Source organism: Echinops telfairi, unplaced genomic scaffold, assembly GCF_000313985.2.
Source record: "Echinops telfairi isolate 266 unplaced genomic scaffold, ASM31398v2 ScPeMD7_5;HRSCAF=22, whole genome shotgun sequence".
NCBI classification, from domain to species: domain Eukaryota; kingdom Metazoa; phylum Chordata; class Mammalia; order Afrosoricida; family Tenrecidae; genus Echinops; species Echinops telfairi.
The window spans coordinates 38,315,881-38,342,257 of NW_022103901.1; the positions used below are offsets into that span (position 1 = coordinate 38,315,881).

The following is a 26,377-nucleotide window of genomic DNA, read 5'->3' on the forward strand; positions in this document are numbered from 1 at the left end:
GTTCCCTGCGGGGCCACAGTAAGCCAGATATGACTTGATGGCCACTGGGTACAGGGTGCCCAGGGCAGAGGAAGAGTGGAAGTACCACAGATTGCTGGAAGAGCAAACAGCTCTATCTTACAGCCAGACTGCTCCTCCAAGGCACGGATGGCGAGACTTTGTCTCACGTACTCCGGCTATGTGGTCAGGAGAGACCAGTCCCCGGGGAAGGACTTCACATTTGAGGGCAGTGCAGAGTAGGAAGACCATCAACAAGAAGGACTGACAGAGGGGAGGGGCAGCAAACATAGGAAGGCCTTCAACGAGATGGATGGACACAGCGGCTGCATCGCGGGGCTCAGACCTCAGAGCGATGCTGCAGGACCGGTGGTGGTTCCTTCTGTTGTATCTCGGGTCACCATGAGTTAGAACCAACTCCATGCCCCCCAATGACAACAGCAGCAGGGCAGGGCTCACTCCCTAGAATCTACCTGGGGACAGCCACTCGGCCATCTCTCGGTCTCCCCGTGTGCCTCCTGGGGATCCCATTGGGAGGTAATCAAGAATCACCACGGGTACCAATTCTGACTTGAACGGGGGCACAATTTTGGGCTTCCAGACACTGTTTCCCGATGGTCAACACATCTCAGGCCCCACCTGGGGCTGACGAAGCCATGAGAACCTTCATCGGTGGTTTCCACGGGTGGGTGGGGCCACTATGGACCTCTCCCTCACCCAGCGCCCCACAGGTGCCCTTTGTGGTTGAAAATGACTTCCTTGGCATCCTTTTCCGCCAAGAGCCAGTGGACTGGGATTGCCTCTGATGAGCTCCGCATGGTTTCCTTTCACTTGGAAACTGCTCATCTGATCCAGTGGTCTGCTTTACCATGGCTGGGGTGATAAAGCTGATGGATTGGTGATGGAGGGAGCCTGGTGCATTGATTAGAGGCACCTTCCAGTTCCAGGCTTCTTTGAAGAGCTCTCGGGATGTCAAAAGGGACACACACTTTCTCCCTCCCTGTTTCTGTTGGTTCGTCCCAAAGCCCCAGGATTCGTTTGTTTATCCAGGGAAGCATGGGGTTAACAGCAGAGAAAGCACTATTACTAGGAGAAAACTTTTTGGTCTGCAGGATCCGTTGAGGGGTAATTTGCACTCTCCCCAAAGGTGTCTGTAGCCCTTGGTAGCCCCCACCCCTGGGTGCTGAGAACACCAGAGGATGACAGAGGGAGTGACTTCTTGATTCATTTCATGTTAAGACCCGCAGTCTTGTCAGGGAGCAGAGGTGATCCTGGCTGGGGAGTAGATAGCAAAAGCAGAACGTTCTAAAGGACTCTTCAGGGAGAGGGTCCCTCGAATGATGGTGAAATTGGTGACTGCTCCAGGTCCTTCAATCCAGCATTGCTATCGTTGGGATGTAGGGTAGCCATGGAGCCATATCCAAGACATAAAATGCAATTTCCAAGCACGTCTCTCACCGGCACCCAGGCAGGTTCTTCTGCCCTTTGGCTGCCAAGCACACTGGAAGACTTCCTTCCCCACTGCCTCCCTCAACCTCTCTTCCTGCCAGGCCACCGCTTTCCACAGAAACACTGCAGACTGGGGGTCCTCTTCAGGAACCCTGGATGGAGGTACAATGCTTAAGTACTCAGCTGCTAACAAAGAAGTCAGTGGTTGGAAGCCCCCAGCAGCTCTTCGGCAAAAAGGCGAGGCAGTCTGTTTTGGTAAAGATGGGGCCACCCTTTGGGAACTCCTAACTCTATGGAAATGGGTGGGGTGGGGTTTGGACTTGGGGGTGTTTTCCCCAAGATGGCACCATCCCGTGAATCATGGGTAGTAAGAGAACCATCCTTGCCACTTCCTCATTTATAGAGAATTACCACCCACAGAGAGAGCTCACCCTGGGCAACCCAGCCAGGGGATTCTTCAATCTGCTGCTCCGTCCCCATGGCCACCAGTCTCAACAAAAGCTACAGCAGAACACCAGCAAGCATCAGGCGAGAGGGCTGTAGCTTGGGTTTTCTACAGCAGGACCCCAAGAAAGTATTGGGCCCTCTCCAAAAACAGATGGCTCTTCTTCCCAAAGGGTGGGTACAGCAGTGTTTTTAAAGGAGGGCTAGGAGGCACAATGGTCAAGCTCTTGGCTGCTAACCAAAGGGATGGCAAGTCCAACCTCCCCCATCTCCCTGGGGGTGCAGCTGTGGTGGGGAAAGGCCTGGAAGTCTGCTTCCAGAAAGCTACCCTCTGGAAAACCCTATGGGACAGTTCCACCCTGTCACGTGGGGTCGCTGCAAATCAGAACCGGCTGCACCTTCCAACAACACATTCTTAAAGTGCATTAGTGGAGATATTAGGATGATAGGGAATGTCTGCTTAAATTTGTTTGTGGGGCTCATATTTTAAGGATGAGATAATATATAGGAAACCTAGGTTCAGTAAAGTATCCAAGTAAAACCAACCCTCTGCTGTCGAGTCTGATTCCACCTCATGGCAAGCTAGACAACATCACAGCCCAGCTGGGCACCCCAGCCTAAAAACACTCGCTTTCCATACCTTGAAATGCCAGCCATTGTGCCAAGGGCATGGTTTGTTTTTTTAAACAGGCATTGTTTTCTATCACAAGTGCATGGGGGTGAGCAGGGTCAAAACGGAGTTCTTGCAGGTGACTCAGAAATGACAGATGCCCAGGAGACTTTCCACAGCTCTGTGCTGGGGCCGATGTTCCAGAAGAGAGGACGCAGCTCAGCGGAGACTGGAAGGAGGCTCAGCAGGAAACAGGCCTGAATGCGCCCCGCATTCTGGTAGCCTTCTGATTGGAGGAGGCTGGGGTGGCAATAGGAGCATCCAAGGGAATTCCGTGACGTGAAGGAAGATACAGTCAAGTGGCGGGAGGGCAGGTGCCTCCCACAGACAACAGGACCTAGGTGGCTGCTGGGCACTCGGGGCAGCAATAGCCCACGAGTCACCGAGAGGCCCCTGCGACGGCTCAGGGGCTTCCTAAGTGGTGGTCTGGCTGGGAGGGAAGGGGTCACAGATACTATACAACCCTGAGTCAACACCAGAAGGGAAGACGCAGACTTACACTGGAGTCTTCGGGAAATCTACAACGGCCACTACCAGAGACAGAAGATGCACACAGACTTGAGATGCAAGCGTGCCAGTGCACGCGGCTGCAGCAACGCTGAGACCCAAGCCAGGGACACTCACACAGGGACATCCAGCCACCCGCCTCTTGCTCTCCGCCTATCGGCCGTGTCTTGTCCTTTCAATGTGGCTTGGGCTCCCCTCTGATGGAAGCAGTAGGGTTGCCGTGGTCATCACACTTACGGGCTTGTCTTTGGGCAGGAGCCTGATGTCCTGGGGTTGGGTCGGGAAGGAAGGGGGGTGGGGCTGGGATGGAAGGCATACGATAAAGCTGAAAGGGTTACAAGCCAAACTCCCTAATCTCTTGCGCATGTCAATCTCGCTACAGAGCAGATGCATTCTTAACGGTTTTATTTTTGACGGTGTCAGATTAACATGCATACCATATTGCTTATTCGGTAGTAGGGAAACCGCGAGGCGTTTCTGAGGAGGAAATCACAGGGTGGACCGCTCGTAATGGCATTTGGAGTACAGGAAATCATACGGTCACCATGGGCGTCCAACGCATCGTTTCTGCCAACGTACCCAGTGGGCTTGTCCGGAGACTTGCCCTCCCCCTTTCTCGCTTTGGTTGAGGATTTGCCTACCTTGTATCTTCCATGCTCGGCACCCCCACCCCCCACCCTCCCCACCGCCCCCGAGATTCTCTCTCGAGTGGGAGACAATGGCATGGAGCCATGTGCAAATAGAGCCAACAGAAGACAAACAGAAAACAAAACGAAAAAATATATCTATATCTATATATACCTCCCTAAATCCTCTTCTTCCTCTTCTTCTTCACAGGGGGTGTTATTGGACACCCGCCTCTGACCCTCCAGAACGCTGCCGATTGTGTATGTTTCCCTATAGATAAAACATCAATGAAAGCGTTTTTAAACATCGGATTCGATACTAGGCATTTTCTTGTACACGCGTCTATTGCTGCAGGAATTTAAAACCCTGGGGGCAGAGTACACATTACTCTTATTTGCAGCATAAGGCATGACATGCTCTGGAATATACACATCGCTGTGGGCCCGGCTGTCCCTGGAACAGTAGGAAGCCGTAGACCTCAAGGATGACCGCAGGTAGCTGTCGTTCCCTGTCTGGGAGGGCAGCGAGTGTTTGTAAGGGTCAGAGGGACATCTGCCAATGACTAGGCGCTGGTCCTCCCCGTGGGAGTGGAGGAAAGGGTTGTCGGAGGAGTGGTCTGGCAAGAGGGACTTGCTTCTCTTGCTGTCCTCCAGACCCTGGGGGAAAAGGGAGCTCTTGTTCCCCGTGAGTTTGCTAGACGGGACACTGAAGAGGCTGCCGTACAAGTTTCCCTCCAGGAACTGTTCCCGGTCCTTGAGGCTAATACTCCGGGAGGGCCTGCTGAGGCTGAGCTCCCTGGGCTTGTCCAGGATGTTATCATAGGAATGCTGACGGCTAATCCTCAGCTTGTTCGTTTGCAACTGCAGGGCGTTGTTCTGGGCCCAGTCCTGCGGGTAGACCTCCTCCTGGGTGGCTGGGGTTCCCGTCTCCTGGAGCATCTGGTCCTCGTCGATGTCGTACAGGTTCCCCAGACGCAGGCAGGCATCGCATTTGAACGGCGACCGGGTGGTGAAATGGCCCGAGTAGGTGGGCAGGTGGGAGAGGCAGCTCCTGCAGTGCGTGGAGTTCGGCCGGTACCGGTCGCTTCCCTCGCTGCATGGGGAGCTTTTGTCCTTCAGGGTGAAGTGCTTGGAGTACAGTTTGTAGTGGTCATTGTTGGGGGGCCCGTCCTCATTGTGGAGCGGGTTCCTGTTCATCGGCAGCGTGGCGGTCCCCTTGCGGAAGGTCTCGCTGTGGTCCTGGTAGGCTTCTGGCAGGTCCACGTTCTCGGGAAGGGCCACGTTTTCGATGAACTGGGGCGGGTCGAGGTGGAAGCTGGGCTCCTTCTCCCCATCAATGGTGTAGATCTTGTCCCTGGGGGAGCTCCCTTTGGCTTTGGGGTAGGTGCGGTCCACCTCGCTGCAGTCCTTGGGGAACTTGGAGGCCAAGGACCTCTTGAAGTTGTCCTTGGTCTTGTGGTTCTTGTTGTCCGGCTCTCTATGGCACGTGGCCCGGCTCGACGTTTCTGAGATGTCCGAGTGGGCCACCTCTTCGGGAAGGTACCTGGGGCTCTTTAGGGGGTGGGCCCTGTTCTCCACGGTCCCCTCCTCTCGCTGGGAGGCTGGGTTCTGGGTCAGGGAGTCCTGCCGTAGAGAGTCCATGGACTTCTTCCACAGCTGTCGGGGCCTGGAGTTCCCTTTGGACTCCGTGCTCACTGCCACCTCCACCGTGTTTGGGTTGGACTCGTTGAGGGTGAGAGGGTGCTGTCCCTGGAACACGTAGTTGTTGAGGTTATCCTTGTGCCGGCTGGCCACAAACGTCTGGAGTTCGTTCATGTTCTCCCCAAAGATGCTCTCTTTGCCCTGGAAGGAGCGGTTGTCTGCGTAGATCAGGTTCCCCTTGTCGGACACCATGTCCATGATGAGGGAGCCTCGTTGGATGAAGTCGGCGGCTCGCTTGGGTGAGTCTATCCGCGAGGAGTTCATGTTGGACATGTTGGAGATGTTTTTGGCCGATCTGAGGAGCTTGAGCATGTTGCTCTGGGAGCCCGTGAGATTGAAGTCGGGCGACTTCTTCTTTTCTTCAATGTGCACCCCGTGGATGCAGCTGTAAATGCCCTGTGGAGGGGTGGACAGAGAGACACAGTGTTAGGAGCAGGGGCCAGCGTGACCACTGCCCACCGGATTTGACCCACAAGGGTGGGCCCTGGAGAAGCAGTGAACTAGAATCTGAATCCTGATGCTGTGTCCTGCATCCAGGAGACTAACTGAAAAGCATCATGCTTATCTCTCTGGCTCCCGGGTAGCTGACGGCCTTTGCAAATAATCTGACACTGTGTTTGAGAAATGATAGCAAGTGATGCTGACGCAACTGGAAGACTTTCAGAGGATGTAAATAGGATGGAAATGGACTGGACCCTCCCACCACCCACCACCAATCGTGCTTTCCTTAGTCTGCCAGTGTCCTCTGGGCAGGATGCGTTCCTATAGGCCCGACTACTGGCAAGCAAACGTTTATAGGCAGAATGCATTCAGGAAAGACCCCACCCATGTTTGTGGAGCCAATCAATCGGGGTATGTGACCCCAGCAGGCCAATCAGAAAATCCCTTTCCCCACTGGACACACGGGTTAGTCTAAGGCAGTGGTTCTCAACCTTCCTAATGCCGCGACCCTTCACTACAGCTCCTCAGGTTGTGGTGAACCCCCAACCATAACATTTTCGTTGCTACTTCATCACTGTCATTTTGCTACTGTTATGAATCGGGCAACCCCTGTGTAAGGGTCATTAGACCCTCAAAGGGGTCGCGCGATCCCCAGGTTGAGAACCACTGGTCTAAGGGCACGCATGATCCAGGCTTTGTTCTGGAGGGGTAGACATGGATACTGGAATACAAAGAGCTATAGGGGATGAGTCTTGGCTCCATGTAGGGAAACGAGCCAGAGAGAAGCTTTTGCAGAGCACAGCAGAGTCAAAGGGGCAGAGAGGGATGTGGTTCGAGTCCCGGAGCTGCCCTCTCAGACTTCCCATGCACCCCACTTGGTACACCCATATGCACTGGCTCATTCACAGTAGTTCAGTTGGGTGTGAACTACCAGTGGGCTGATGACACAGGTACTCTTAACTCTACCCTGGCTTTGGATAGTTTACCGACACCCCTGTGGCTCAAGGTCTCTTTTCTCCCTCCCCTTCCTCAGCCTTCTTCCCATCTGAAAAGCAATTGTTCTCTTTCCTTTTACTAATACGTGATCGGCACAACTTGAAAAATGTGGTCCGTGCCATTGAATTGTGTTGCTGTGAGGTACTGCGTGGCTGATTCTGACCCTGTACGATCGAACAGAACACTGCCCAGTCCTGCACCATCGCCGGTCACTGCTACGTCTGAGCCCATTGTTGCACTTCCTGTGTCCATCCATCTCAACGAGGGGCTGTCTCCTTTGGAATACCCTCTACTTGACCGAGCATGAGGTTCTTCCCCTCCGATGGCATGCCCTTACGTACTTGAGACGAAGTGCTGCTATTCTCACTTCTAAGGTGCATTCTGCCTGGACAAGCAGGAGGTACTCAATTGTACATATAGAAATTGGTGAGTTCGCTTATGTTTTGTGAAGTATGTTTTTCACCTCAACAAAAGAAGGTAGGGGTGGTACCATTGTTTTAGAAAGTCACTGCTCAGGTGGACTCAAGAACAGAGGGTTTGGTCTGCCCTCCATGAAACCCATGGGGGTTGTGATTGTCCTGGCTTGTCCCCCTTCTCCCCTCAGTGACCTTCTGTGTCTCAAAAGGAAAGGAAGTAGGCTAAGACGTAGGATTGGGCCTGATCCCTCAGACTTGACCGTGAGCCAACCCAAGAGGGGATCTGCAAAGTGGATCCTGCTGCTGCTGTTGCTGCTGATGGTGCAGAAACGGGTGGGAAGTGTGTGTGATTAACTGTGGGTGCTGGTAACGACAGCTCCATCAGTGCCCCAGGTGGAGACCAGCTTTCACTGGCTGGGAGGCTCGAGAGACTGTTGTGTTTGCATGTTTCTCGCTGGGTCCCAAAGGCATCCCCTGGCCAGCCGCCATGAATCACCAGAGAAAGCCCACAACTATGAGGCTTAGTGTTCCTTCCCCAACTGGCTCAGCTCTGGGCTGCCTGCTTCAGCCTCCCTAGCCCTGTCCAATTTCCTGAAGGTGGATCTACTGACCCCTTAGCACATTCCAGCCACGACGGGATGCCCCTTCACCACCAGCAGTGGCTACAGGGCTGCTGGCGATGCAGACGAGGGGGTCATACCAGTGGGCCTTGCATTTCAGGTTGTGCTAACCCATGAGCTCCCACCCAGTTTGTCACTTGGTGCTGTGGGGTCGGTGCTGAATCATAGCAAACCTTACGCACAATGGATGGAAACACCGCCCAGTCCTAAGCCATCCTCCCAATTGTGCTGCTTGAACTCACTGCGGCAGCCACTGTGTCGATCCGCCTGTCAAGGCTCTTCTTGAGCTTCTGCTTACTCTGGTTAGTACTGCAGCAGTCTGTACTTGGATCTAGAGCAGCGGTTCTCAACCTGTGGGTGGTGACCCCTTTGGGAGTCGAACAACCCTTTCACAGGGATCGCCTGATTTATAACAGTAGCAAAATGACAGTTAAGAAGTAGCAACAAAAATAATTTTATGGTGGGGGGTCACCACCACATGAGGAACTGTAGTGAAGGGTGGCGGCATTAGGAAGGATGAGAACCACTGATCTAGAGGGACCCTCCAGACCCTGGGTCGTGCAACGGTTAGGTGTTTGGCTGGTTGCTGGTTCAAATTCATCCAGAGGTTTTGCAAGAGAAAGATCTAAAGACCTGCTCCCCTGAAAATTCAACCCCAAAGGCGTCATGTTGATTCTGACTAGTGGAAACCCACTAAGACAGAGTTGAGCTGCCCCACATGGTTTCCAAGCTTGTCCTCTTAGGGAAGCAGATGGCCACACTTTTTATGACACCAGGTGGTTGTGCACTGAGCTGCTAACTGCAAGGTCAGCAGTTCGAAGCCACCAGTCACTCTTTAGGGGAAAAGATGAGGCTTTCTACTCCAGTAAAGAGTTAGTCTTGGGAACCCCCAGGGGTAGTTTGACCCTGTTCTATAGGATTGCTGTGAGCCAGCAACTGACTGGATAGTTTTCACTGCATTCTGATGAGCAGCCTGCTCCCACCTTCTGGGGATCCTGAGACCTCCCCCCCACCTCGCCCCCAACCTCAGAGCGCTGGCTCACCCACTGCCCCTGTGGAGGTGAGCTGAGTCTCCGTTTAAAGTAGTCCCTACCCCGGAGCAGGTCTCAGAACCCCCAGGGGGTGGAGAAGGAAGCAGAATAAACTGGAAATTTAGAAATATTATATTTTTCACATACTTCTTTTATAATATTAGGAGCCCAGGTGATGCAGAGGTTAGGGTGCTAACTAACAAGAAGTTCGGGGGATCGAACAGCCCACCTGCTGCTCTGCTGCAGAAAGATGTGCCCCTCTGTTTGCACAGAAAGGACAACCTTGGAAACCCTTCAAGGCTGTTCTACCCTTTCCATCCGGGAGGGTCGACACTAAGAGGAATTGGCTCACTGGTTCCCAACAGCAGACACGTCCCCTCTCGTCAGAGCAGTCCGAGCACACATCTCCCCCTAAGAGTTCAGGCCTGCCCTGCCCCTCACCACTGAAGACTTGTCCTGCAAAGCCAGGCAGGCTTCCTGTTTAGGCCATAGCCCAAAGCCTCCTTCAGGAGCCACGTGACTGGGCTGGCTCCCTGCTGCGCCAACCCCCCACCCCCACCCCCATGACTCACCGATTCCAGAGACACTTTCTGGACTATGGCAATAAGATGCTGGCTTGGGTCCATGACGGACCCTGAGGCCAGATGGAAGCAGCTTGGTGACCCCACATATAGTTCCAGACTGTTCGTTTGGTGCCCCAGGGGCATCGGGGCTCCCAGATCACTCCCAGCGGGATGCAGGCTCTCCTGTCCCCTGAGTTCCCATGGGGCCTGGACCCTGTCCCCCAAATGTCTGACTCCAGTGGTCCACGCCAAGGCTTTCATCTCCCAGCTGCCCTCATCATGACCCCTGGGAAGGCTGCCACGGCTTCCACCTCCCGGCCCTGGTTACTGCCTGCTCGGCTCAGATGGCCACCAGGACAGCAGTTTCTTTGGCTGGTGACGGAGAATTGGGTTTGGTTTCTAAGTGACAGCAGATGCATTTCAGAGGGAACACAGGAACCAAGAGGCTGTGTTTCTTAAAAGACGACAGCCAAGGTCCGTAGAACCGCTTGGCTCCCAAGCTAAATAAACAGCTTCCTTGAGCCTGAGCATGCATGGGGCATGGATGGGAGGTTCCCAAGGGCAAGGAGCCCACGAAAAGTGCTGGGTGTGTTCTGGGTGGTAAGCCGCCTCGAAGTCTTCTGGCCAGATGCTCAGAGCTTCCTGAGCCAGCACCCTTTAGGAAGGAGCCCAAACTGGGAAGCTGACGAAAGCGTGGCAGCCAGTCTCGGTCTGATACATGGTCTCCTCTTTCCTGGTAGGATGGGATAGTGGGCAGAGGCCAGATGTTTGCAGGCCAAATGAGATGAAGCCAAGAAAGGGTCCTACATTACTTTCCGGCCTCACTTTTCCCACCCTTCAGATGAACACAGAGCAATTAGGAGGGTGGGGCAGGAATGGGCTATCTTTCATGCTGTTGTGCATAGGTTCGAGATGGGTTCGCAGTGACTCATAGCACCTAACAACAACAACAACAACAGCATGGGCTAGATCCTATCAGCCTCAGAGGGTGCTGGGGGATGACAGAGGGCGCCGGTGACATGCCTGCCCACACGTGAGGGTGTCACTCACACCAGGCAGCCATGCGGGCCTTGGGTGTGGGGAAGGTCAGCTCCTTGCCATTGTGCTTGGCAGACTGAGTTTAACAGCAGGGAGCGATCGCATGCACACCGGAAGACACTTGTTCCTGGTGTGCCCCTGCTGCAGGAGCAGGCTCAGGTGTAAGGTTGTGTATGCGTGCGCACACACACACAGGCAAGTGTGAGAGGGCTGTGGTAGCCCTGGACCAGGCTGGAAGGAAGTTCTGAGCAATGGGGACCCTGCTGTGCACCGCCTGGGAGAGGGGAGCTTTCTCTTTTTTCCCTCCAGCCCAGCAGGGAGAGTGAGGCAGGAGGGCTCTGTGAACCGGAGCCTGCCCTCTTTCCCTGCACTGTGGACGTGTGTCTCTGAGGCCCAGTGGGAAGTGGGGGCTGTCCCTCGCAGGCAATGACGCCCCCATGGGTGCAGAGGAGAGCCTGTGCGCTCTCACGTGCACATTGATGGGCCTAAGCGCCCAGGGGCCACTCCGCAGGTGGGGTTTCCAGCAAGTGGTTAATCACCGAATTGCTGGAGTCACCCCGTGCCCTCAAAGTCAACGCCATCGAGTGGATTCCGACTCAGACGGGCCCTATGGGACAGGTCGAGCTGCCCCTGTGGGTTTTTGAGACTGTCGCTCTTTACAGAAGTAGACAGCCAGGCACTGGTGGCACTTGATTTAGTACAAAGGTCATCACTGGAGGAGAGGGAGGGTTGTAGGGAAGCAGGGCTCCCTCTACCACGTGAGGATCTGGGGGTAATGGTGCCTGGGAGTCCCACACACCTTTCCCCCATTGGGGGCAGGGCAGGGGAAGGGAGAACTGGTCCTGCAGCTCAAATTCCACTTGTGGGGCATCAGAGCACCAACAAAGTGCACTCCCCAGCTGCCCACTCCCCTCCCTGGACACTGGGGAGGGAGGAAGGGTCTGGTTCATTCCTCAAGATGAAGACCCGATTAACCTGTTTCCTGAGCAGGTCTGCGCGAGAGCACACAGCCTCCACAGGCAGGCCGGGCCACTGGAAATGCAACAGTGCAGGCTTGTTCCCATGACCCAGAGGGCCATTCTGGAATGGAAGCCTTTAGTAATTGGCCGGGAGAATTAGCACTTCTGTTGGCATAATACCTAGCTATATGCAAGCATGTGGTTATGTCTAAGTGGGCTGTGTGTTTAAATGCCATCAAGCTAATGCGGACATCTGTACTTGTACAGAACCCAAGTGGGGAGGGCACGTGATGGAGAGCACGCGTCCTGCCCACTAAGCCAAGGTTTCCAGGGTTCTAGATGCAGGGTATGCACATGTGTCTTTCAAAGCAATTGTTTCACTTTCTTAGTAAACGATAGTGGGCATGATTAGGTGTTTTCAACTAAATTGTTCCCACCATTTTTAGCATTTTTCAAATGCTAATTCTTCAAGTACCTTCGGGAGGAGAAAATGCCAAGACTGGCCAATAGAAAAATGGGTAGGCAAATGGATGGATGGATGGATGGATGACAGGTAGATAGGTAAATAGAAGATAGGTAGGTCAACACATAGGCAGGTAAGTAAAAAGAAGTAGATACATAGGTAGGAAGATGCAGGGAGATACTTAGAGGACAGGAATAAAAGTAGCTATGGAGGTAGATAGATCTCAAAAGTTCACTGCCATCAAGTAGATTCTGACTCATAGGACAGGGTAGAACTGTCCCTGTGCATTTCTGAGGTTAAAACTCTGTTTAGAAGTAGAATGCTTCATTTTTCTCTCATGGGTAAGTTGATGGTTTCAAAACGCTGACCTTGTGGTTAGCAGCCCAACCTGTAACCACTACACCACCGGGGCTCCTGGTGGTCAAGTAGTTAAATAAAAAGCAAGGTAGGTGATAGATAGACAGGTAACCAGGTGGATAGGTAGAAAGATAGGTAGGTAAGTAGAGAGGTAGACAGATTCAAAGAAAGGTAAGTGAGTGACAGAGAAAAAGGCAGATGGATAAGCAGACCAAAGAAAGGAAGGATGAAGGGTAGATATACATTATAAGGTAAAGATATAAAGAGAAAACGATGCAGGTGAAAGAAAGACAAAGAGAGGTAGATGGTAATTAAGTAGTTAGGTAGGTGGATGAATGGATAGATTGATGGATGAAGGGGAGGATGAGTGGATGAGTGGGTGGCTGGGTGGGTGGATGAATGGATAATGGATAGATGAGTGAGTGGGTGGGTGAATGGGTGGATGGATAGAATGGATAGGTAGATGGATGGTTGGATGGATAGATGGGTAGCTAGATGCATGGGTGGGTGGATAGATGGATGGATGGATCGATGGATGGATGGAAGATGGGTCGATAGCTCTTTGCTAGAAGATGAGTGAACAATATGCATGTATGTGCTTTTGTTACAATGAAGGGAAGTGAAATGTGTGTGCTGTCTCCATGTAAGCATGTCCCAGGAGCAGAACCACATCAGCTGTGTTGCTGTGTAGGCGTGTGGGCTCTGCCTGGCACCAGACCATCTGGACTCAAATCCTGACTCCACTCGACTCTGAGAGCTCTGAGTCTCTGGGACTAGATGCCAGCCTGCTTCCTGCAGAAGGACAGTATGCGTGGTAAAGTCGAGGGCCGGTGAAGCAGAGATGGAATGCCACTGTGGTTGTCACAGGGCTCGCACAGGAAAACAATGGCGAGGAGGGCGTAGGACTGGGCAGTGCTTGGTTCTGTTGTACACAGAGTCGCTCGGAGTCAGAGCCAATTCAATGGCATCTACCTACCACCACTGCTACCACCACCTTGTGGAATGCCCAGCCCTGCTGACACTGTCCGGTAACCTTTAGACTGCTAACTGCAAGGTTTTTGGTTCCCTCCCAACAGCTGATGCACAGGAAGAGGATGAGGCTATCTGCTTCCATGATTCACCCTCTGCAGGGCAGCTCTGAGCGGGGTTTGCCGTGATGGCAGTGGGTGTGGTTTGTGGATGAAAGGATGGGGTTCTGGGAGTCTTTGTAAGGGCCTGGCACAAAGAGGGGGGTTTCCCGGGATCTGCTGGATTACGTCGTGTGTGTGTTTCACAGCCACACCCAGGCCACACTGCACCTCGGGCAAGCAGGTTAGTGCACGGCGTACTCTGACAACAGCAGATGCGTGCTGTGTGGTGGGTTCTCTGTCTGGGATGTGCTTTCTCAGTACTCCACAGCCATACCGCAGGGATGTACTGCATGTGCACTTTGTGTCCCTAGTCCCGGTTCACGCAGCCCTGTTCTTAACTTTTAAATGGAACCAGTCGCCAGTATCTAAATGTTAAAGAAGTTTCACCTAAAATCTGTTTCTCTTTTAAAATTTGCAACACCTGATCCTGTTGCACCTACCTGCCCCCTAGGCCATGCTCAGTGGGAAGCAGGACTGTCCGCTCCTGCAGCTGTGGTGAGTGTCGCTGTGCTTGGCCACCATCCCTAGCATCCCCTATGACTGCCCTCTTTTGGACACCCAGGTTCCTATGTCACACTATGCCTGATTTAATGTTGTTCTCATACCCAATTGGCTGTGCCCATGACACATCCACTCCTGGCTTCTATCCTCCCACCAGCAGACCGGCCGGCTGGGCAACGTGAGTGAGCCAGGCACATGCACGGGGTGGGGTGGGTACTGACCCTGCTGATGGAGAAGAGCAGCCCCGGGCGGTCAGAGCACACGCCCGTGAAGCAGAAGCGCAGCTTCCAGTAGAAGAGGTGCTCCCAGATGAAGGTGATGAGGCTGAGGGCCATGGCGGCCGCCAGCATGTAGAAGACACCCGCCATGTTGTCGATGTCCAGCTGACTGCTCATGACCTCGTTCTTCTCGTTGTGGCAGATGCCCGTGAGCCACAGCGTCTCCAGCTCCTCCATCTCACCTGCACAGAGCATAGCACCCACAGGCAGTGAGGGCCCGGCACGCACCTGGGGGCCACACCCGGGGGCCCACACATCGTGACTTCCCACTTAACAGCTAGGGGCCCAGGCCTCTCCTAGGTTCCCTCCCCTCACTCGTTAAGTGAAGATGACAATGACCCCGACGGCCACCTAACACAGAGGCGGCACCCCTGGGGCATGCAAATGGTTGGTATGAACTATTGCTAACTGGACGGTAGGATGTTTGAGGCCACGTGGAGGGGATTTGGAAGAAAGGCCTGGAGATCCACTTCCGACTCCAGGGAGCACAGCACTTCTCTGATGCGCATGGGGGCGGCACGGGTCCATACCACCTGGGGGACTGGTCCAGGCAGTGAGGAGGATGTGAGATCATGTCCATGGGGAACAGGACACCATCAGAAGGGTCATTGTCATTGAAGTCCCTTCCCCCTGTACCCCAACACCCCCAATCTCCTCTGGTCCCCCACAAACCACCCAAATCAGGGCAGGAACCAGGGAGAATCCAGCACCTAGAGCGGAAAGACACCCATGTCAGTTCTAACATCGTCACTAACTAGCTGTGTGGCCTGGGGGTTACAGTCTGTCTGTCTGGGAAGTGGGCATCCCAATAGCTGGCTCAGCAGCAGGCGAGTGACACTGCCTAATCCCCAGTGTGGTGCTTGGCTCTCAACAGGCTCGCAGTCAATGGGAGGGCTGTTGTGTAGGAAATGCCCCCAACAGTGCTTGCAATCCACTTAGACCCCTAGAAGCCCCCTAGCCAGGGAAGAACTGTCCACATAGAACTGCCAGGCTGTAGTCCTCATGGGAGCAGATGGCCAAGCCTCTCTCCCAGGAAGGGAGCCGCTGGGTGGGTTCGAACTGACAGTCTTCCACCAGTGCTTAGCCACTGCACCACCAGGGCTCCTTAGGCACATGGTAGCCCTCAAATATATTTTTCCTTTTCTTTCCTATGGTGGTGGACTGGTTACAAGTTGGGCTGCTAACAGCAAGGTTAGCAGTTCGAAACCACTGGCAGCTTCTTGGAAGAAAGACTGAGCTTTCTACTCCTGTAAAGAGTTACAGTAAAAAAATTTTAAAAAGAGAGTTACAGTCCCGGAAACCCATAGGGGCAGTTCTATCCTGCCCTGTAGGGTCATTAGGAGTCAGCATCGACTTCATGGCAAGCGGTTTGGTTTTTGGAGTTTTGACAGCGTCCGAGATGACGTCAGCAAGCCCTTCCTTGCCAGCAGCGCTTGGAGGATGTCAGGCTTGAATTGCAGAGCTCCATTCCGGGGGTTCTGCCTGGCTCCCTGCCAAACTCAACACCCCCGCCACCCCCACCCCCTAGGCAGGCAATTTAGGGAGTAAGCAGGGTTTTCAATGGGGAGGTGGGGGAGGCAAGCGGAACATCCTCTTATCTCTCTAATGTGTATTTTATCCACTTGCCATTTAGAAGGTTATGCTCCGATCTAAATGCCTAGCAATTACACTAACAATTCCCCTGACGATGGCTTCGGCTATGATTCAGCCTTTTAAACCTATCCATCAAGGCCAGTGGGCTTCCAGCAAACACTAACGCCCAGCCCCCCCTGTCAAGCCCATTCCCACTCATGGCCGCCGGCCCGGAGAGAGGCCAGCTTCCCATGGGGTTGGCGTGGCCGGAAGGCGATGGAAGCTGACTAACTGATCAGTCTTCCCCTCACCCCTAAGAGTGGCTAGTGCTTTGAACTGCTGGTTTTGGTTAGCAGCCAACCACTTCACCACTGCGCTCCCCTGAAAATCAAGGGGGATGCATATCCTGCTCAATACAATGTAGAGCTACAGTGTATGTGTGTGTATAAACCAAGAACCAGACTCACTGCCATCGTGTCAGTTCTGATTCACAGCCACTCATTGGGACAGAGAAGAACTGCCCCTGTGGGTTGCCCAGACGGGGAAACGTTGGGGGTGAAGTTAATCACATTTTTATTTGATCTCATGATTGAATGACGTGACAACATAGAGCTTGGTTGAGAGGACAGAATACCAGAAAGATGCTAATCTGTGCTTTACTGACGATGCACAGGCATTTGGACACGTGGCTCTGACACACTATGGAAGGCACTGGGAACAATGCGAAATCCACAAGACTTTGTTGAGCCCCCCAAGGAACCTTTATGTAGACTCTGGCAGTTACATCATCTCTTGTCAACGTGAGCAGAGGGGTGGAGTCTAGCCTGTCAATCAGGTCATAGCCAAAGAGGCTTCTGTGTGGGCATGGCCTTCTCCTGAGGATTCTGGGAAATCCTGTTTTCCTCCCTGGAGGCAGGACACAGACTCTCCCTGAGAGACACTCCTGGTGACAAGCCACATGGATACACGCTGATGGAGCCAGAGCCCTGGAGCTGGAGGAGCCACGTGGAGACCCATGCCAGCACTGAGATGCTTCCACTGCCACTGGATCTACAAGATCTTTCACTCCCTGGCCTGTGATCTTCCTGATTTGGCATCATTGCATAGCTGTGTGAGTCTAAAGAGGAATTTATGGAGTAATATCAGACATATGGGCTAATATAGGACTTACGGATTTGATTTGGACTGGGCTGGGTTGTTTCTTAGTATACAATTTCTCTTTGATATACAGTTCTCTCTCACACACATGAGTCTCCCTGGATTTGTGTCTCTAGTCTACCCAGACTAACACATAGACCACGAGGCAGTTGTGAGAACATAACCAGGGAATACTGTGTGGTTTAAAATGAACAAAGATGTATTCCAAGGGTGTATCCTCTCACCATACTTACTCTGTATGCTGAGCAAGTAATCTGAGAAGTTGGACTTCATGAAGAAGGACTTGCATCAGGATTGAAGAAAGGCTCATTGATAGCCTGGAATGTGCCAATGACACGATCTTGCTGTTGAACAAGTAGGACTTGAAGCACTTACTGGCGGAAGTCAATGTTTTCAGCATGGACTGCAGGTCAATGTAAAGAAAACCTAAACCCTCACAACTGGACCGATGAGTCACACCGTGATAAATGGAGGAAAGATGGAAGTTGTCAAGACTTGGTTGGACAACCAATGCTCATGGGAACAGCAGCCAAGACCTCAAACAACACGTTATTACACTGGCAACTCTGCTGCAGGAAACCTTCTCAAGGTGCTAAAGAGCAAAGATGTTGCTTTGAGGAAGGCACGCCTGAGCCGAGACTGTGTTTTCAGCGGCCTCCTACGCATTTGAAACTGGACAGTGAATAAGGAAGACTGGGGAGGACTTGATGCCACCGAGTCCCGGTGCCAGTCAGGATGAACGGAAGTGCCGTGGACTGTCTCGGTGCAGTGCAGGAGAATGCCATTTAGATGGCCAGACTTGGGTTCACCTACTTTGGACATGCGATCGGAAGGGCTCGCCCAGTCCCTGGAGAAGGACAGCATGCATGGCAATGAAGGATGTCAGGGGAAAAAAGATGAAGACCTTCAAAGCGATGGGCCAACAGAGAGGCTGCAACAATGGGCTCCAAGCTAACAATTGGGAGGACAGCCCAGGCCCGGCAGTGTTTCTTCTCCTGGGATTAGGTCATGGCCTCCAGTGAGGGCCATTTCTGGGACAGGATAAGAAAAGTGATTTCTTCCTGCCTTGGAAAAAGCAGTATGAAAGGCAGGGAAGAAATCCTGTTTTAGAAACTCCAGGGACTGCTGCTGGGAGCCAGGCCTCCACGCCACCAGGCACCAAGATAAGACAACAGTAACTTCATGGGACAGAAAAGAAAGAAAGGGAAGTCAGTGACAGACAAAACTATACGGGCATCGTGCACCTGTAAAAATAGCACCCCAGGCTTGTTTGGCATGCACTTTTAACATGGGCTACCTGGGTGAACACGTAGTCATTCACAAGACAACCTTCTGGCCCCTTGATCCCTCCCTTTGGAATTTGACAGGACATCACAGAAGTGAGTTTTCTCAACAAACGCCCATCTGATTCCCAACGTCTTTGCTTGTGTTGTGTGACACAGGGACCCATGTGTGGGCCTGTAACAGGGGCCCGAGTTGTTGGCTGTCTTTGATTTGACATCTGCTCAGAGAACCATACGGGGCAGGGAGAAACTCTATGCAGATTCCAAGGCCTAATCTTTAAGGAATCGGGTCCCCAGGCCTTGCTCCTGAGGAGTCACTGGTACGTTCCCACCAACGACCTGACCTACACTTGGCCATTGAGTGCTAAGGATTGTGTCCCCTGGGCCCCTTGTAATCACCAGGCAGCTTGGGCATAAGAAACACCATCTTGACTCACGCTAGGATGCAAATGGAAAGATTTTCCCAGTGCCCTTTAGAATAAGTCAACTTGGAAAGCCCAGAGCAGGGTGGGTGAGTGCATGTTTCTCAACACCAATTACAGCCTGTACCAATCATTTTCCAGTTAATCATTTCCTGCCTCATGGCCCCTGGCTGCTGGTGTGCTGAGCTGTGGTTCAAAGGCTTGCTGATTTCATTTTTAATTTGCAAAAGTATATTGTCACCTCTTTGAGGGAAGTCAGGGGCCGTGTTCCACCCCTTTTTGTACTGCTTGTGGCCCACAGCACGGAGCAAACACACAATCCCTATTTGCTGTTTCTGTCCCTTTGCTGACGCCCCCAGGCTTAACTTGAGCAGCACTGCAGAGGTGGTCCAGTGCTGCCAGCTGAGATTTTCCACTGTGCCAACAGAGCAAGCACAGGGGGTGGTTTCCGTAGTCTTGGGACTCACACGTGCACTTGGCTAAAGGTGAGGCACCGAATGCCATTGTCCAAGGGGCAGCCTATGACCCTTGCTCCACCGTATCTTTCTCCCATGACAGAAGGCCTCGGTCTCTGGTGACATGAGCCTGTGACGTGGAGCTAGTCATTCACAGTACTTTCATGGAGTCCATGCTGACTCATAGCGAGAGCCTATAGGACAGGGTAGAATTGCCCCTGTGGGTTTCCGTACTGTGACTCTTTATGAGAATAGATAACGCCTTATCTTTCTCCCTCGGAGCAGCTGGTTGTTTGGAACTGTTGACCCTGTGATTAGCAGCCCAATGCAGACACACTATAGCACAAGGGTAGGTGCGTGGGACAATGAAAAACCTCTCTCTGAAAGTAAGCTTCATCCTCTCCAGGAAGACCCAGCTCAGGGGTCTCCCAGGCAGGTTTGTCTCCCTCTGCCCACCTGAGAGGTCGGGTACCTCATGATGCTAAAGCCCACTCCAGTTCCACCAAGAGAGAGGCTGCTCTCAGACTGATGCTGTCACATGTAACAGAAGGAAACACCACTGGTCCTGGGTCATCGGCTCTGAGCCACGCTCCTATGGGCGGCCGGAGCTGCAGGAGGTCGGTGCAATGAACTGGGATGGGCAGAGAGCTGTAGAGAGGATGGGGCCAGCGCTGGCCAGGGCCTGAGCACCAGTCAACTAGAGCAGAAATAGAGTACTGACACAATGGGAAGAACGTGGCCCCGGGCACTTGCATTATGTAAAGAAAGTGCTGAATGGGAACCCAGCCAGCTGTGTGCAGGAGCGAGCTTCAGAAAGACCGGGGATGGACTGACAGAATCATGGCATTTTCCCACCAACCCTCTGAAGCCCCTCTCAGCCATTTTACCAACAAAGACAGTCATGCATATATATCTATTACTAGAATGAGCTATCAAAGGAAGCCTCATTTGCAGAAGAGATGGGGAGCAGGTCAGTACCCTATATCCCTCCTTGGCCTGTTTTTTGCTCGACACGGTTATGCAAATGCCACCATGCTCCAGGCGCGGAGCTAAAGTCTTCCCAGCTCACATCATACTACCCTCCACCAAGAGGCAGTCTGTGAAGGGTCTTCCATGGGGGAGACCCGAGTTTGATTCTCAACCAATGTACGCGTGTGTGGTCAGGATGCAGGACAACTTTCCGTGGGGCTCCAGGGCTGAGAGAGACGGAGAAGAAAGGTCTGGTGATCTAATTCGCAAAATTTGCCCAGGGAAACCCTATGGATTGCAAGAGTCCCATCTGCAGCCAATCCTGGGGACAGAGCAGGCTTGTTCTGCTGCGTACAGGGTCACGGTGGGGGGACCGATGAGTCAGCAGCAGCCAACAGCACTGCCCGCCTGCTCACATCAGCTGACCTTGGCTGGCCCCGCTCCCACCCCCGGTGTACAGAAGAGGAAACTAAGGCAGAGAGGATAAGTAGCTGTCCATCAATGCACAGAGCTTAGCCGGCTTTACTGCAGGAGTGTTGTCAGAAGACCTACAGATCATGCCTGCACGCTCCAGCGACTTGGGTCAGTGTTGCTGCAGGCCTGACGTGAGGCATGTGGGGGTGCAGGGTAGACCCGTGTAACCCAAGCCAGGCACTTCTTGTCCATGGAGCCCCATTCCACGAAAGCATGTCCAGAACGACAGTGTTGCCCCCAAAGGACCTGCTCCATCCAGAGAAGACCAAACCCAAACAAACCCTCTGCCACCAGTCGACTCACAAGACCCTGAAGGGCTGAGCAGGCTGCTCGTGGATTTCTGAGGCTGTCAGTCTTTACGGGAGCAGACAGCCCCTCTTTCACCTGTGGGCAGAGTAAGACAGCGACTCCTTGATGCCCTTGGGCTCCTCTGGGCACTTCCAGATGGGCCGTAGTTGCTTTTCAGAGTGGCTCTCAATTCTGTGAGCCTGCTGGGGGTGACCTGGGAGAGGGCTGTGGAGTCCAGAGGGGTCAACCCCCAGGCTCCTGAGCTTTTGTTCCCCCGAGGCTAGTGCTGGAAACTCCTTCTGGAATCGGTACCCTTACGCGTTTCCAGGGCCCCGAGAAGCAGCTGGAGTCTGCCGTCTAAGATCAGCCCCCACGCATGCCCGGCAGGCCCAGGTCTCTAAACATGTCTCTTGGTTTCTGGCCTCAGTACCTGGACTGACGGCATGCAGAGACAGACGTGTGGCTCTGCGAAGCAGGAGCTGACACGGTTTCCTTGCTCCCCAGGAAAGCTAAGGGGTGCTGGTCTCTGAGGACTCCATTTTTTTCTGCTTTGCTCACTTGTTCACTGTGTCATTCATTCACTCCCTCATCCCTCACTCCCTCACCCCTCTGCTCAACTCATTCACTCACTCATTCCTCACTCACTCTTTCATTGACTCAGTTGTTCATTCTTTCACTCACTCTTTGATTCACCCACTCATTCATTCATTCATTCACCCACTTGCTCATTCATTCACTCATTCCTCACTCACTCACTAAGTCATTACTCACTCATTTCATTATTCACCGACTCATTCATTCTTTCATTCATTCATACACTCACCCTCTAGGGATGGTGTCCATGCTGTGGAAGAGAAGGTCTCTCACACCATCTGAGTACTGACTCTGGGGTCTCAGCTCTATTAAATTTGCACTCTGATTCTCTGTCCAAAACTCCGAGATGCTAGGTCTGAAAGAGGCCCTGGGTCCTGGCGTCAGGGGCCCACTGGACCTTCCGAAGGAGGAAACGGTATCTTTGGGAGTGGTGGGGGTGGGGCAATACAAGATCTCGCACACAAAGAGACCAAATCTGGGGGATGGAGCTCCCCTATGTAAATCTGGACTCCGCTGTGTCCACATAAAGCTGAGAAGTCACAAAACCAGAATACAAAGCGGCCTGGGCTTATAGCGGCCTTCCCAGGGAAGGCTCTGCTCTGTGGACGGCTCCTCACATGGCAGAGACCTCCGTCACGCTGGGCGGTATTTCACAGGCCACGTGGCTCACAGTGCAAGCTCGAGATGGACAATGGTAGACATCCAGCCCCCTCCCTGCTAGCTCTTGGAGAATACGGAGAAAGAGGAGAGAGGCCTGGCCAAGGCCACACATCCCACAGTGTGCTGCTGCTGTGGGTGAGCTTAAGTCCATCTGAGTCACAGGACTGGGACCCCGCGTGACGAGCAGCTCCATCTCGCTGGGCTTCCTCGGCTGTCATTTTGTTGGGAGTGATGACCAGGTTTGTCTCCCTAGGGGCTGCCATGTGGGTTTGAACCATGGACCCGACAGCAGCAAGTGCTTCACCCCTGTGCCACTGGGAACCCTTTGGTCCCGGATGTTGGTGGTGTGCGTGCAGTGGAGGCGGAGGCTCGCAGTGACCCCCTGTGACGGAGGAGAGGTTGCCAGCGTCACAGGAGCAGGTGCCCAGGTGTTTCTCTCATTTGAAGCCACTAGAGGTAAGTTTGAACCGCTGACCTTCTGGCAAGTGGCTCCCATCTGCAGATACTGTAATCACTGGGCATGGTCCAGGCGGTTCTGACCCAGAATGACCCTCCCGCAGGGATTCTGATGCTCTCTGACCACCAGGAGGGTTTGGACCGCCAACCGGTGTGGTTCCCAGCTGGGCACTGACCCATGGTGTGAACAGTCTATGTGGTCCTAAGTTTCCATTTAGGGAACTGGAGGCAGAGGACTCTGGAGTAAGACCACAGAGGGGCTACACGTCGTGTCAGCAGGCTGTGGACCCCGCCTTCCTGGAGCTGCCTGTGGACCCCGCCTTCCTGGAGCTGCCTGCAATCGTTCATTCCCCTCCGATATACATGGAATGTTCAAGCGGCAGATGCAGTGATGAGCTTAGGGCGGACTTCCTGATGTGCTATGTTTTCTGAGCCAGCAGTCCTGAAAGCCCATGACCTCACTGTGTGAAGGTGTGTGAGGTCTTCTTAAAATTATGAAGGGGGTGGGGCTCAATGGAAAGTAAATGTCTAGAAAAGAATGATGGAGTATATGTACGAATATGTCGGGTACAACTGATGTATGGATTGTAACAAGAGCTCCCAGTAAAATGATCTAAAAATAAATAATAGATAAAATGTTTACTATGAGGATAAAAGAAAAATCACAAGGGGTGGGGGAAGGGGGTGGTCCTTGCATTTAAGAAAAAAGTAAACGTGAGAGAGAGGCACAGGACACAAAGGACACCAGACACCCAACATCCCCTGTGCGCATCACCTCCTTTCTTTCAGCCAATCAAGGGAAACCACATGCGTTCCCTTCCTCCTCCGCCATCCACAAGGCAGCCTCCCCGCCACTACCTGCTGAACGGGCTCCCTGGACACCAGGGCCTGGCTGTGGAAGGAAGGCGCAAAGGAAGGAGAGCGAGGAACAGGGAGGATGGGGAGAAACAGAACCTTCTGGAAGAAATTCCTCAGTGTCACCCATAAGGCAAGCAGAGGAGAAACCTGGTTTCCTCTCCAGGGGCTGCTGGCAGGGGCAGGCGGGGGTGGGGAGGGCTGGGCTAGGGCCGAAGAAGGCTCTTTACCTTTCTTTAAAGTGACAGGGCTCCCCAGAGCTCCCCACCCCTGGCCCCAAAGTCTTTAGTTCCAAGTAGGGGTGAGACTATGACCAGGAGCAAGTGGGCGAACATAGGGGGGAAGCGGTGGGGGCAGATATCCCAGTCTTCTTGCTACCTCCTAAAAACAAAACAAAACAGAAACAAACAAATAAAATACTGCCATTGAGTTGATTCTAACCACAGCCATCCTATATAGAGCTTCCGAGACTGTAACTCTTCATGAGAGCGGAGAGTCTCATCTTTCTCCCTCAGTGTGGCTGCGGGTTTGAACTGCTGACCTTGTAGTTAGCAGTGGAGCCCTTACCCAGCAGTGTCACTGGGGCTCCTATGAATACTAAATCCAAGGCCTGTTTATGTGACCTGAGGTCCAGAACAAGGCACTGCAAAAGCTGGGGGGAAACTGGGCTGTCTAAACTCTTGGCTCTCGTCACACCACACAGTCACCCAGCTGCATGGACATACCTGAGGCTCCACTTGACGAGCACACTTTCACCCAGCTGCATGGACATACCTGAGGCTCCACTTGACGAGCACACTTTCTGCCTCTCATGTTGTTGTCAGCTGCCCCCAAGTGAGTCCTGACCCATGGGACCCCACGCACTGCCCAGTCCTGCACCATCCCAACGGCGGGGTTCAGGGGCAGACTGTTGGGAGCCGGAGCGTCTTCATTGACTGATGAAGAAGCCGATTGCCAGGCCTTCCTTCCTAAGTCCATGGAGTCTGAAAGCTCTGCCGAACTCTGTTTGGCATCTCAGTCACACGCCAGCCTCCACTGACAGACAGGTGGTGGCTGCTTATGAGGTTCACTGGCCGGGAATTGAACCTGGGTCTCCACAGGGAAGGGGAGAATTCTATCATACAGAGCAGTGTTTCCTGCAGCAGGCGATACCACCCCGTGGGAGCACTGGGAGCATCCAACCAACCCAAAAGCAAACTCATTGAATGCCCACAGCAACCCTGTAGGACAGGGCAGAACCTCCCTGCGGGTTTCTGAGACTGTCGCTCTTTCCTGGAGTAGACAGCCTTCTCTTCCCCACGGCCCAGCTGATGGTTTTTTGTAGTAGTTACATAATCTCATGTCAACTTGCTCAATAGGTCCAGGGTAGAGTCTAGCCTGTCAATCAGGTCACAGCCTGATGATGCCTCCTTGTGGGTGTGGCCTTCTCATGAGGATTCTGGGAACTTCCTCTTTCTCCCTGGAGGTGGGCCCCTTTCTCTGCTGCACTTTCCTGTTGAGGAGCCATGTGGAGACCCGTGCCAGCATTGTGATCCTTCCACTACCTCTGGATCCACGTGACTTTTCACCCACCAGCCTGTGATCTTCCTGCGTTCGGGATCATTGCCTGTGCTGCGTGAGTCTAAAGAGGAATTTATGGACTAGTATTGGACATATGGGCTAATATTGGACTTATGGACTTGATCTGAACTGGGCTAGGATGTTTACTCAATATACAATTGTTCTTTAATACAAAGCGCTCTCTTACACACATATGAGTGTCTTTGGACTTGTTTCTCTAGACAACCCAGACTAATACAGTTTTGAACTGCTGATCTTATAGATCATGGCCCAGCACATAACCTTCAACGGGACTGGTAGGCCAAATAAGTGTGGGGACTAGCTATAACACAGTGGCTTATAGAATACATGGAGCAAATGAACAGCTTACAGGAGGCCAAAAAGAAAGAGTAAGAACAGAATAGTACAGGTTCAAGATTTTCTCCTATTTGGGGATGGAGAGAAGAGAGAGTAAGAAGGAACAGTCTTTTAAAACATGAGGATGTTTAAATATATACTTATCTTTCATACCAATGGTTGGCGTGCCAGGGAGCCATGCATTATGTCTTCCTTCAGCTATGATGGTTCATAGCTGTCTGATGCTCCCTGGTTTGAGCAACTCGCTCCTAGCCAGGCAGGCACCAGCTTACCACCCCTGACCTTGCTCTAATTCTGGTGTCAGACCGCTGCTCCACCTGAGACCGCTGGGGCTCACAGGGGCTGTCAGGAACCTCACTGCCGGCTTCCTTCTGCAGACAGATATCCTTGGGGTGCTCTCACAGGGACAGCCAATGGGCCTTTGGAATATTTATGAACTTTATCTGCTCCTTAAGTAAGTGCTTTTCCACTATTATTCCAAATATGTCTCCAGTTTAAATTAGGAGGGAGATAAACAAGCCTGATTTTTATGGAACCTGCTGGTCACAGAGCAACGGAGAGGCACTGAGGCCCTTTATTGCCTATCAATGCAGAGGGTGACACTCCCCGCCCCCCGCCTTCGAATGCACTTCTGAAAATGGGCCGCTTCCAGATGAATAGTTGGCCCTGGCTTGGATTTCTGGTCACAGCACGGTCTAAGTAATGTCATTGCTGGGCGACAAAGGGGCTATTAATCACCACTCCTCGGTCCCATGGTCTGCAGAGCTGCGAGCATGGGCATCAATGAGATTTGCGGGCAGCAGTCACCCATAGAGCGTGAAGTCCACAGATAAGAGCAGCCCCAGACAACTCATCATCAGGGATGGACATTGGTCAAAATTCCTGGGGGGTTTGAATGAGACGGCATCCCCTCAACCAGCTGACCCTCCCTGATGAGAGCCCCAGAAGCTGCAGTGAGTTTCCTGACAGCCTCATGGCACCCCCTTAGGAGTGCTTATTATCAACTTGCCACCAGACTCAGATGATGGGATGGGGAGAGCAAGTTCCTCTAATCAGGGTCCAAATGCCAAACCAAACCAGCTGCCAT

The 26,377-nt window shown here is 52.9% G+C and overlaps 1 protein-coding gene across 1 annotated transcript in view; it reads right to left on the bottom strand.

Annotated features, from left to right (window-relative positions):
• Nucleotides 1-3,772: 3,772 nt before the first annotated feature.
• The window catches only part of GRIN2A (glutamate ionotropic receptor NMDA type subunit 2A), a 445,817-nt gene continuing 423,212 nt past the window's right edge, over nt 3,773-26,377 (bottom strand). Inside the window, exons 13-14 of the mRNA XM_004705852.2 lie at nt 14,131-14,369; nt 3,773-5,790 (exon numbers count right to left, since the gene is read on the bottom strand). Of these exons, the coding sequence (XP_004705909.2) occupies nt 3,994-5,790; nt 14,131-14,369 (2,036 nt within the window). The 3' untranslated portion in view covers nt 3,773-3,993. The remainder of the gene's footprint in view (nt 5,791-14,130; nt 14,370-26,377) is intronic.